We start from the raw sequence: 13,011 nt of genomic DNA, 5'->3' as shown, positions 1-13,011 counted from the left end.
TTAGGCTACATAATTACAGTGGTGCAGTAAATGTAATCTCAATTCGATACGATGTGCATATACTGTACATATAGTCAATATAGCTATTAAACCCATGTTCAGTGACTGTAATCTGTGACGCAAGTGGCCTAATATGTTTGTGACGTTCCATGGAACCCACGGTATTGTTTAAAACTAGATTCTGATTGGCTTGCAGGTCATTCTACAGTGTAAATTATAAATGAAAACGTGCTCTTATATCAGTGTTACAGATTCACATTACCGAGCGTGTCTCAACCTTTACCGCACTTTTATCTGCCTAAAGGTATCTTCACGCACGACTGGATAGGCCTTTTGGATACGCTTGTCCAAGGTAAGGATATGCATCAAGCTATAGCCTACTTTTAATGTTTTAGTTCGAACTCAAGTTACTCCAGTCAAGTGATTAATCGTAAAAGTTAGTTGTTTTGACTGAGCAGTCCAATGGCCAATGCTGTTTTTGGACTATGAGACCCTCGGCTATATACTATGATGAGCCAATAACATGCATAGATTATGCATTAGGCATTGCACAAGTCAGTGTCTAGGTCAGAATATAAAGTTGCTACTTCCGTCAACTCAAATTACTCAAGTCAAGTGATTAATCGTAAGAGTTAGTTGTTTTGACTGTCAAAACAAATAACTTTGATGGAATATTCCAAATTACAATGGCAATTATTCATCACAAATTCACAATATTACTTGTATTTCAATGATTCATCCAGGCCCAAGACATAAAGTCTCCTGAAAGCTGTGTAGCAATCATTCCATTGCTGACCCATAGGATGGTAATCACATACATGATTGGCTTCATCTAGAATCATGGATACCTTTCATGTGAGTACTCACACACAATATTTTTTTTACATACCTCAGAAGGAAGATATCTCAATATCTGGAAGCACTGTCTCGTGTACAATTGTTAATGCTATCTCTGAAATGTCTAACAAAATGTTGACTTGATCGTTTCATCAAGACCTTCTCATCACAAGTTGGAACTAGTGGTCAACATTGGGACAATGCAGCCATAAATAACATGGACCAATATTTTCATGGAGGTAAGCACTACACTTCTGATGGGTTTAAAGATTGTATTACAATATCTAATAGTGAGAAAGTAAACCCCAGCTGTTATTCTTTTCACAGGGAAGGACAATCCCCATTTTTGCCATGAACGTTTCATTGCTGAACAACCATAGATATTTTTCCTCTAATTTGGCTCCCGTTGCTCCAACAGTGAGCAAGACCTGCCAGCAGAGCTCACTGGAGCAGGGAGACATGCCATCATCCTTTTGGCGCCTGACAAAGTACACTTTTTTTCTTCTAAATAACACGATAGTAACATCTTCTGCACAAAGTTACATTCCTAATTAGATTGGTGTTAAGTGAGAAAGAATCCTAAAGATGGTCCAATGGGCATGGTCTGAAGCCTCTCGTCATCTCAGTGTGTTGAACCACCTGATTTCTTGCAGGCTTGAGATTCAGATTTTGCTGAACGATGTTAAGCATTCAATTAACCACATGCAGGGGACGCTGAACACCATGCAGGGGCAGTGTATTGAGTTGCAGACTGCCATGTCTAAGGTAGTGTCAGATGAGTCTCAGATACAGAAGAATAAGTCTATGATGGTATGGTGATAATGATTGAGATGGTGATTATAATAATGATGACTAGCGGTACCCCACCCTACGGGCTGTAAATCATTGGATCTGATTAATTCAATTCAATGCAATTCAATCTTTGAGGATTGCAACCATAGAAATACAATTTCTTTACACTAATAATAAGCTATTGTCAACTTCCCGTCTATGCTTATCTTGCTCATTGCTCACTGTCAATTGCTGACTGTTACCCTATGAGTGCAACTATTATTGATTTCTCACAGAAAAATAATTTGGTTGCAAATGTACCTGGGGCCATGTAAATAATTGTTAGGCTACTCATTTTGAATCCACCGGTGGCAACTTGTGTGACCATAAAAGTCTGTGTGCGACTGGGCACAGTAAAATAATTTGGTTACTGACCTGCCCTACATCATAGAAAGCACTTCAAGTTGAACTAGGAAATTCTGACATTTCTGACTCACTAACTCGTTATGGAATGACGATTTTAAGTTTCCCACTTGTGAAGTATCAGAATCCACCAGTAGGAAGCTCTACACTAATAACTTACATTCATTTTAACTCTGAGGTTCCAAGTTTCCGATGGCATGTGAATGCGTCAATAATTGCTATGGTAATTTTGAATGTTCAGTCAGTGAGCATTATGGGTAATTATCCTACATACTTACATCAAATACTTTATGATAGCATCATCTCCTGTAGTAACAGTGCCATTCCAATCACAATAAATGTGAAAATGAACAAAGATACAAAATATTGCTGAAGTGAAGAAAATCAGCTCAGAATTATAGGAGGAAATGCCCCTGCAGCAGGGAGGCTTACGGTATTATAATATATTGTAGATAACATTAATATAATTTGTATTTACAGTATCAGTACACATACAAATGAAAGTATATGCTAGGGATTGATCTACACTGAGTGAACAAAACATTAAGAACACCTTCCTATTGAGTTTCCCCCCTTGGTGGTGGACCATTGTTGATACTCAGGGAAAACTGTTGAGCGTGAAAAACCCAACAGCATGGCAGTTCTTGACACAAACTTCTACCATACTCTGTTCAAAGGGACTTAAATATTTTGTCTTGCCCATTCACCATCTGAATGACACACATACACAATCCATGTCTCAATTGTCTCAAGCCTTACAATATATTTTTTAACCTGTCTCCTCCTCTTTATCTATACTGATTTAAGTGGATTTAACTAGTGACATCCATAAGGGATTATAGCGTTAACCTGGATTCACCTGGTCAGCATATGTCATGGAAAGAGCAGGTTTTCTTAATGTTTTATACACTCAGTGTAACTCATTGGCACTGAAATAATGTTCAACCATTAACTGGGGCCTTGTTGAAGCCTTATCTAGGTAAGTAATTGCTGTTTGACAATAAAGTATTATTTTGATATATGAAAAAAATATGGTTTCCAATTCCTATGTAGAGAATGCTCTCTCTGGTAGTTGTTCAATATGACTTCAACTTTTACAGGGCAGTCTTGTAAAATAGATGTTTAATCTCAGTGTGACTCCCTGTTTAAATAAAAGTTAAATAATACAAAAAAAAAACACAAACACAGGATATGGGGTACACATGCTATCACATCGTTAAATATTAGGCCCTACTGCCACTGCATTTGTAGTGGCAAATCGGTTCAAATATTACACAACCAGGAACTTTGTGAAAATCAATGTAGACTTTTAATACAACAGTATCTTAAGCCGGAGCGGTCCGCGGAACACACACATTTTCAGAGCACTCGCTCTGACTTTTTATACACACAATCCATGAGTCCATCCTACTTCGTGCATCCTGCTTGTTCAGCCCAGTAACGCCCACATCTGCTTTCGGTCAGATTAAAATTGATGACAAGACCCTTCTTTTGACCTAAAGATAATATACATCCCCCTTTCCTGTGACTAGCTGTTCTGGTCACCTTCTCTTCATATGTTTGTATAAGATTAAACAGACTTGTGTCTCCCCTGTGATGTAACTGATATCTGTAATTCATCTGGGGTCATTTGGCTGACCCCCTCCTTCGTATATCACTCTGACCTTTGTATGTCCAGTCATTTCTAGGCGTCTATGTGTCTGCATTACTTTAGTGTTCCCAGCTGTTCCATACTCCCATGGTCCCACTCTGGCTTCCTGTCCTATACAATAGACAATGTACCCTACCAGAATGGCAAATGCATCCCTCTTTTATATAGGACAGTATATTTATCCATATATGTACCTAATTTCTCCCACATAACCCTCCTCTGGTGCTTTAATAAGCACCAAAAACTTAAAAAGGCCATAAATGGAAAATAATAAACAGTCGATTATATTTAAAAAATAAATTTAAAAAATAAAAACTTTTTTTTTTAAATCAATAAAAAAAATAAAAAATAAAAAAACTTCCTAATCACCTACACCAAACATCTCTAGTATTTCATAAGAGTAAAATATCTAGTTCGGTATAGTAACAAAAAATAATACATCATATTTTGTTAAAGCATGAGCATGTAAATACATAACCTTGTCTGAGGTTCTCAGCTACGCGAAAAATAAAAATATATATAATAAAGCAATGAGTCAAATAATAAATTGAATATGAGAAAACACTAGGCCTCCATGCAGTTACAAAATAAAATTGACACATCATTCTAAATTTAAGCTTTCAACATGATTCTCCCTCCCAGACACCTCTTCAACAAACATGATACCAACCTCTGTTAAAAGATTAAGGACATGGTCCATAGACACTTATAACCGGGATATCCCACTGGTACCTACATGTTTTTAAATATAACCTAGCATTTTAGAAGGCAAAACTAACTTTTAATTAAAAGAAACCAGATATATCCATTGATATACCTATCAAAAACATTCAACAAAACATACTAAAACAAAAGACCAAAAGCAAAAATAGAAATACATAGTACCCCTGTATTTACTATGGAAAATACCCTTTTTGTGGATACGTATCAGTTGACTGTCCTATGACTTTGGAATGTCAGCATCAACATGTAAACCATCCTTATGAAAACCCTGGCAAGTGTAACCACCTCCAGAGACCACTCCATACAGGCAGTTTGGATTACCAAAAGGGCAGTCAGGGGGTCCACCAACCACATTGCATAACTGTCCATTCCCATCAGTATAGAGGCCTGGCCTACCCAGCACAGGATTAACTATCACCAGAGTGTCAGCTCTACTTACAAACATCTGTTTAACCGTTGTCTGGATCACAAGTGATTTCACCCAGGGTAAAACACAACAAAATACAATACCCAGAGCCAATATCCCCCCTCCCAGCATAAAGGTCATCCTAGCAAACATGGCTCCCCATTTTCCCAATGCTACGTCCAACCAATCCCAAACATGAGAGTCCACCCCAGCATTTTTCTTAACCTCTTCTCGTAAACCTTTAAGTTTAGCCATAGCGATTGCAAAGGATCCATTAGGCAAAGTGTTATTGGGAATAAAAGTGCAACAATCATCCCCGAACATAATACAAACTCCACCCTTCTCTGCCAAAAGCCAATTGAGAGCCTGTCTATTTTGCCAAGACATTTTACTGGTAGCCTGTACCTGTTCCCCCAACGCAGTTAGAGCCGAGTCAGTATAGTTAATGTATCTCTGTTGGTTATAGTATATATAATTAATCCACTCTAAGTTCTTATTTGGTGTTATCCACAAAAATATAGATTCAAATCCAGATTTAACTTCATCTCTTGCCTTAAACTCCCGAGGTACCACACTAGGCTGTCCAATTGCATCAAGGTATACCTCAGCATCTTTCTCATACGCCCTCTTAACTCTAGAGTTAACATAGTCATCATGGGGTGATTTAATAATGGTTACCTGTTGAATTGCTCTAACTAAAGTACAAAGACCCAATCCATCCATCTGGCAGTACATTCAACAGTTTGTTTTTACCACACAACCCTTTTCTATTCGCTATCAACCCCTGTAGTCTCTAGTACCCAAATAGTATCACATTCTACAGTGGTGTTACCTACATCAATACCTTCGGTGTTATGGCTGTAAAAACATTCATATATTCCTTTAATCACAGTGTTCCTATCTAACAAAGGTCCATTTAATTCAGTTCAAATGTTATAGGCAGCACAATCCTTGTCACCCAACCCAGTGTTGTTCAACACAGTCCTGCCTCTAGTACTCCCATGGGCAATCCTACATTCTATGTCACACAAGGGAATAGAATACTTTCTCTGAATATTGAACATTTTACATTTAACACATTTCTTCAAACGATGCAGGTTCAGGTACATTCGTTTTTCACCTCTTCTTCCTGTGTGGTGCCTTTGAACGATTCTGAGTCTGATACATCTATATCTGTCATCTTGGCAATGTTCTTGTCATGAGATAGATCATTTGAGTTTGAAAAAGAATTCCAAATCTCATTAAAGAATCCTTTTGGCTCTGATGTGTCAGGTGTCTTTGTGATTGCCGTGGTCTGCTTGGTAAGAGCAGTTGGTGTCATCTCAGTGGTAGTTGGTCGTTACAGCAGCCGCCACCATTGTTGTCATTACTTTGGTTGTCACCAGCAGTTTTTGTTCAGGTGCTGGCATAGGACCCAATTTAACATATTCGTAACTGTTTCCTTCACTCAGTCCTATTCTTGCTATTTCAATTTCAAATTCTCCACCTTCTGCTAGTGTTATCTTGTTCATGATAAACTCCCAGTGTTCCACATATTTGGTTAATGTCAGATCACATCCTTTGGGGTCCCAAACAGCTTCTCCCTTTGTTATATGACGCGTCCATCCACAGAGTGGCTCCTCTGGTACAGGTTTCTTCTTCCATACATAACCTGTCCTCTGTTCCCCTAGTTCTGTTAGAAGTTGTGGCGGAACATGAAACTTAAACCTATCAACAGGTCCTGTCTTTTTACCTCGTTCGACAGGTTCCTCTCTTCTCTTCCTGCTTTTATCATTTATCTTGATGGTGAGTGCGTGCATCATCTTCGTATTGTCCTCAATCGCTCTTATTCTGTCATTGTCACTGTTCTTTCGTGGTCCTAATTTCAATAGTTCATTATGGAGATCAGGTAAGAGCTGAAAAATCAATTGTAGGGAAATCCCCATTTCTTTCATCTTGCAGGATTTCTGTTCTTCCTTGCACGATTTCTCCTTCTGCTCTTGGTATAATGCTTCTCCTCCGCTTTCTTCTCCTGTTGTTCCCTCCTCAGGCCGAACCTGGCTTCCATCTGAGAAGGCATCCATTTCAGGGAAGAGATGTTCCCATTCTTTAGGCAATACCTCGGAGCCCCTCTGTAGAGGGCTTCTGTCAAAGAGGCCTGCCCCAACAGGTATATCATCAGGAGTGGCAGACATGTTACCCCCTCCCACTTCTGGGCTTTCTGGCCATACTGGAGGAAACTTTGGTCGTTTGTCTCTTTTCTTTTCAGGCTCTTTTCTTTTCAGGCTCTTTTCCCCTGGTGCTTCTTCGGAGTGTGTTAGCTGATGCACTCGTTGTATTTGGTCTGCCAATTTCTTGAGTCCTCCCTGGGGCTTTGATCGATTCCGCTGCTCCTGCTCCCTCCGGGGTCCCCTCTGGTGAATCAGCATCCTCTGTGTCCCCACCTCTGTATGGTTGTGTCCTTCTCTCCGTCGGGACTCGGGTGCAGTGGTTTAGATGATACCACGTATTGCTTCCTTTCACTTGGACGGCCTTGTTTGTGGCCGTTGCCACCTCGTAGGGTCCTTCCCTCCTCGGCTGATCCCACTTCCTCCGGAACACTCGGATGTAGACCAGATCTCCTGGTACCACTGGGAGAGGTCCTTCTGGTCTCCTTGGATCATCAGATGTGGAACCTCTCGTCCTGGTTCAGGTTTCTGCCTTCTTTCTGTGGGGCATTCATACTTAAAGACTTATGGCCTCTGTTCTATGATTACACCATACATTCTCTTACTTCCATCACTCATCACACAAACTGACATTCCAGCTGAAGCTGGAAAACCCTTCTCCATCTGGTTTCCTAAACAAAAGACTTGTAAAACAAAAGACACAACATGACAGTATTGACAATGTTATGTGTTATGCATGACTGTATTCATAAATATTGAAATCTAAGACCATGACAATTCCCACTCTCTCTTCACCCGACTCTATGCTTTCAGGATGTGTTTCTGCTGGACTCTACAAAAATGGAGGCCCTAATTAGCTTCCTCATGCTTTTATCCAGTCTTCCCCTTTCGGCCACAGGTTCTGAGAGGTGTTCCCAAATCATGTCATTTTTTATTTTTTTTATTTTTTTTAGTTCCCCAATTGCTCTATATCAACTGATAAGCATGTGCATAACCTTAATCAACATTATTTCTTCTTGAAGTAATTCAACACTGAATGGGCTTCCACATCGAGCCTTCAACATGTGGTTTAGGTCCAATTACCCTAATATCTATCCTTATTCCCATGATACATTATCAAATAAACCAAATAACCCCCAAACTCAACTCAGTATGTCTACAGTAGAATCTAGTTTCTCTCTCTCTCTTTTGTTTTGTTTCACGTCCTCTGTCATGGTGTTTTCAAGCTCACCCATTATTCAGCTGGACCTTACTTCTTGTGAAACTTATGCACCCATCAAAGAGAGACATGACGATCTTTACCACTGCAGGTGCTGTAAGAAGTATATCCCCAGCCCGGTGTATCTTGATGTACACTCAGTCTCCAGAATTCAGCCCATGCCCTTCCATCTGGCATCTTACTGCTCTTTTCCTGGGAACATACATACTAACACATGGGTTATTTCCTGACAACAGACTTTCTTAAATTACAGCCCTATGTAAACATTCTGTTATGTAAACATTCTGTCTCAAATACCTGACCTCTTGCCACAAAAATATTCATAATGATATCCAAGTTATGGTCCCTACAGCAACTGCTGTAAAAATAACATGTACTCAGTCAAGTGTCTTCCAGTTGAAAGAATATCCAATCCTAACAAAACTAAGTCCTAAGCTTCTTCAAAATGTCACTACTTATTACTTTTACCATAATCTAGGTGTGTGTAATGTTCTATTTCATTTCAGAAGTGTCCCTATATCTTTACAAGACCAACTGTCAATTATCTTGTCTATCAATACACATTGTTTCTAGAAATAACACCCCCCTTTGTTACCATAACACATAAGTCACTACTCCTAATTTCCTCCCATAGTTTGATACATACTTAAACATTCTCAAATCATTTTTAGTCAATTTATCAGTCTCCCCTCAGACTCTTATTTTCCTCAAAACAGAAATAAATTTACCAAACAAGAAAAATAGTAAAGTAAATTATAATAACTGCATATTTGCAATAAATTACCACTATTTGTAATATCTTCTTCATCCTTGGGTGTTAATCACACAACAGACTATACTTTTTATTCAATTACTTATGTCATTCCAATGTATCACTCCAATTACAATGATATTGTAAAATAAAAGAAACAAAAACCCTTATTCTAATATTCTGCAAGTTCTGTCAACCAACCTGTCTCAGGATTAGTTTCCAGAGTTTTCCTACATTCAAAAACACAACTAAATGGTGTTTATAAATTATCCAATCCAATATTCAGGATAACAGTCCTTAGTGTTTACTTTAACTCAAATTTTACCTACTCAATTTAGTTCATCATCCCTTTAATAATTAACATTATACTAAAAACTTTTAGTACCAGTAACATCTATTTTATCATGCACCTTTTTGCCTCTGTTTTTCTGTCATGAGTGGCCTGGTACTATAAGGTCATTATCCCCTTTAGTCTTTCTTCTCCCAGTACATAGCATTCCAGAGACAGTTCACAGGTCATCAGACACAGCTGTCCTTCACTATTCAGCCAGTAGGGTGGGGTAGAGTTCCACACACACTTGTTGTGGTGATAATCACATTCTATGATAACTCCCTTATTCTACTGGCAATCTCTCAGATGAGCTACAGATTATGTAGCTTGCAGAAACTCCCACTCCAATAACCTATTTGGAGTAACTGTTATCCCTTGTTTACATATATTTCCATTTTATATGTAGAATGAACAAAACACATTTTGTATTTACCCAAAAACCATAACCCCAGGGAACTGATAATCTCAACTATGAACCCATGTTTCATAAAAATAAACCTATTTTAATAACTAGTCAATTCAAGATTACCTCTCTTCATCTTTTTCCCAAGGAAATAATGGAATTTCAAAGTGATGGTACACTTTGAATAGAGACTGGTGTTGCTCAATCATTTTATAATTCAATCCCACCTGTTCCAACAATTTCTAGTGAAGTTGATCAGTCTTCACAGGAAATTATTAGGGTTCAGGGCATTTGACACCATTATAATGTATTCACTCTCTTTAGAAACATCTTAACCACACTTTCAAAAGCACTTCCATCCTTCTGCATACCCAGTCTAAAACTGAATTGAAAAAACCATTGAAAATGTAACCCCTTTTCTTCTGGAAAAGAAATGTACATGTTGTTAACATTCACCATGCCACCTAAATCAGCAAGCCAACATTATCACACATCTGCTAAAAATCCCCTCACTTTTCCCAAGCATGCACTAAAAGCTCCAGCCATGCACGGAACGCCCAATCCCTCCCTGCTCGGCCATCTGTATCCTACCCTTAGAAACTGAAAACACCCATACAATACAATTTGCTCTTCTTCCAACCACCACGTTCTGCAATCCTTCATATACGTTTATTCTCCGTATTTTGACACCAATAACAACTTCTCCACGCATTTTATCACCATTGAAACCACCATTTTAATACAAAACGACTCCAAGTGGGGCTATTTGTAAATTACATCGGTACCTTACTAGAAGTTATGTAAAACGTGATCTAGTACGTATGTACTCTTTATGAACCACTTTTTGATAAATCAGACTATACACCGCTTGGAGAAAACTATATTCATATTAACCTTAGAACGATCAGCCGCTGTTCTTTTGAAAAGGGTGCTCCCACATTCCAGTGTCATCTTACACTAATTTTCCCCCACCCTTAGTTAGCCCTGCTCTACAACTTCTTACACTTCCCCTATCGTAATGCATTTCTGATGATAGAATGTTAAGTTAAGCTTCGTGTTATGGTTTTATGTGATTGTTCCAATTCATTATTTTATTTATCCTATCTACATTATACCGTCTGCTCCTTTATATCCAAATTGAATTGGTAGAATTAACGTTCGCGTCTTTCAGCGTCTCTATGGCTTTATTACATTTCGCTATCTCTATATTCCAGGGAGAAACAGTCCGTTCGTTTCCATGTCACTTATTTATTTCCCCTAAACACTCCCATCGCGTTATACACTTTATTTACTATTTCCCAAGGCAGATCTACCCTACTTTCTCAAATAATAGTTTATTCACATCACTTAATACCCCTAGTAAAACCTATTCTATAATGTCTACAACTGTATTACTGAATTCTACAGAAGCCTTAATGTCTCATTCTAGTACAGCACCTCAAATATCACTGTGTTTTTATCTTTGCTTATACTATTACTTTAACTTTATTCAGTGTATTAAATCCTATTTCATATAATTTTCCTTCTAATTCAGCTTATTTATAATGTAATGCACTTTCTTATCTCTTTATTTATCCGCTTGCTATTTTCTCTCTTAGCCTATTTTACTGTTTAATTCCTGAGGCTATTTTTTAAATTTCAGCTTTCTATCTTGTTTACGGGGCTCGTGATATTTTTAATATGTATTCTAGACTTCTCACTTTATTCTAGACCGCCTAGATTTATTTGAACCAGTATATTTTAGTCTATTTCTTTCTACTTCGCATCCGTTATATGCTACCAATGCCTTGTTTAATACCTCTTTTTGACACCTATTGTATTTTTTACAACTCATTATCCAGTCAATGTTTTATACTTATGTATAACTTATCTTGCCCAATATTTATCGATTTCGTTCCTCTTCCCAGTGAGTGTTAACTGCGCTCTCTTTCTCAAATTACACTGTTGACTGTCAGAGAGGCCTGCGCATTCCCAGTTGGTCACAGACACACAGCCTGTTCTTCCTCTTCTTTCTCATTCATTCGTTTATTTTCATTCAATTTCTTTATTCACATTCGTTTCACATACACCCTTCGTTTTTACCTAAAAACGACCTATAGTTTCTTACCTAACTTAATTCTCTTCCTCTACATAAACTGGTACTATCCTATAGGATTTTTCACGCATACTCTTCGTTTTTACCTAAAAACGACCTATAGTTTATCCCCGAGCTTAATACACTTCCTCTACATAAACTGGTATTATCCTATAGGATTTTTACGACATGACGAGACTACTGTCTAATCGGATCAGCTTGTCTTCATATCCTATTCATCCACCCCGTATTGATCTTTATTCTACGTTAGAGCAATATCGTGGCGCGACCTACTGATTTATAAACCCCCGTTTAGCTAGACGGAGCGTTTTGTATTCGCAGGATTTCCTTTTTCAGTTGAACGTCGCACAATCAGGCCAGCGTTCTTTCTGTGTTTTAAATATTCACCCGTACAGTCCTTCATTTTAAAGCGGTAGCCATGTGTATTTATTTACTAAATACTCATCCGTACAGACCTTTTCCTTGAAGCGGTAGCCATGAATATTTCCCTATCTACTTATCAGTAAAGTAGCCTACCCATACAGTCCTTCAGCTAAATATTTCGAGGCGGTATCGCAGGATTACTTATCAATAAAGTGACCTACCCATTCAGACCCTCTGGTAAATATTTTGAAGCGGTATCGTAGGATTTCTATAATTACTTATTTTATTCAGACTTTATAAGCAGGTAACTGCAGCCCTGCGCCCCCGCCTACTCACTCACTAAACATGCACATTCATTATACAATCCCCAAGCTTACACACACGCATGCAAATTCATTGAATTTCAAAAAGTTATTTCGTTTCTATAGTTTTTAGGAAATTTGAGAGAGAGAGACCTACTTGACGTTCCCCCCACTGGGACAGGATCTCCGAAACAATCTATGCAAACATTATAACTACAGCAAGTTCTTTGCTTACCTTGCTATAATTAGGTGGCCACCCGTGTTTGCCAGATCGCTCAAAAGACCCCGCCGTCAGCCAGGAACGCCCCGGTCTCTCATCACTCCTGGAAAAAGCTCGCCAAGTCTGTAGTGGCAAATCGGTTCAAATATTACACAACCAGGAACTTTGTGAAAATCAATGTAGACTTTTAATACAACAGTATCTTAAGCCGGAGCGGTCCGCGGAACACACACATTTTCAGAGCACTCGCTCTGACTTTTTATACACACAATCCATGAGTCCATCCTACTTCGTGCATCCTGCTTGTTCAGCCCAGTAACGCCCACATCTGCTTTCGGTCAGATTAAAATTGATGACAAGACCCTGCTT

The 13,011-nt window shown here is 38.5% G+C and overlaps 1 protein-coding gene and 1 long non-coding RNA gene across 4 annotated transcripts; one reads left to right on the top strand and one right to left on the bottom strand.

Moving 5' to 3' along the window:
* Window positions 1-267: 267 nt before the first annotated feature.
* On the top strand, window positions 268-2,058 carry LOC121847000. Its single transcript, XR_006083983.1, has 4 exons — window positions 268-352; window positions 744-855; window positions 995-1,076; window positions 1,256-2,058. It is a non-coding gene; the product is annotated as an uncharacterized LOC121847000 (long non-coding RNA).
* Window positions 2,059-4,439: 2,381 nt separating this feature from the next.
* LOC121846905 lies at window positions 4,440-12,997 on the bottom strand. Of its 3 annotated transcripts, XM_042325581.1 has the most exons (3): window positions 12,658-12,997; window positions 8,190-8,384; window positions 4,440-7,641 (listed from the first exon to the last, which is right to left on the bottom strand). In XM_042325581.1, the coding sequence occupies exon 3, from the start codon at window positions 7,217-7,219 to the stop codon at window positions 6,134-6,136; it is 1,086 nt and encodes a 361-aa protein (XP_042181515.1). In that variant the 5' UTR covers window positions 7,220-7,641; window positions 8,190-8,384; window positions 12,658-12,997; the 3' UTR covers window positions 4,440-6,133. The 3 variants fall into 3 exon arrangements, with proteins under 3 accessions (XP_042181515.1, XP_042181513.1, XP_042181514.1); XM_042325579.1 differs by having other exon boundaries at window positions 8,190-12,997; XM_042325580.1 differs by having other exon boundaries at window positions 4,440-7,497; window positions 8,190-12,997.
* Between the last annotated feature and the right edge of the window lie 14 nt (window positions 12,998-13,011).

This window comes from Oncorhynchus tshawytscha, linkage group LG08 (assembly GCF_018296145.1).
Source record: "Oncorhynchus tshawytscha isolate Ot180627B linkage group LG08, Otsh_v2.0, whole genome shotgun sequence".
In the NCBI taxonomy this organism is placed as follows: domain Eukaryota; kingdom Metazoa; phylum Chordata; class Actinopteri; order Salmoniformes; family Salmonidae; genus Oncorhynchus; species Oncorhynchus tshawytscha.
This window is presented reverse-complemented; position numbering and strand designations above follow the sequence as displayed.

Excerpts from the sequence above, each read along its gene's own strand:
- LOC121846905 (XM_042325579.1), bottom strand. The coding sequence starts at position 7,219 with ATGCTGATTCACCAGAGGGGACCCCGGAGGGAGCAGGAGCAGCGGAAT.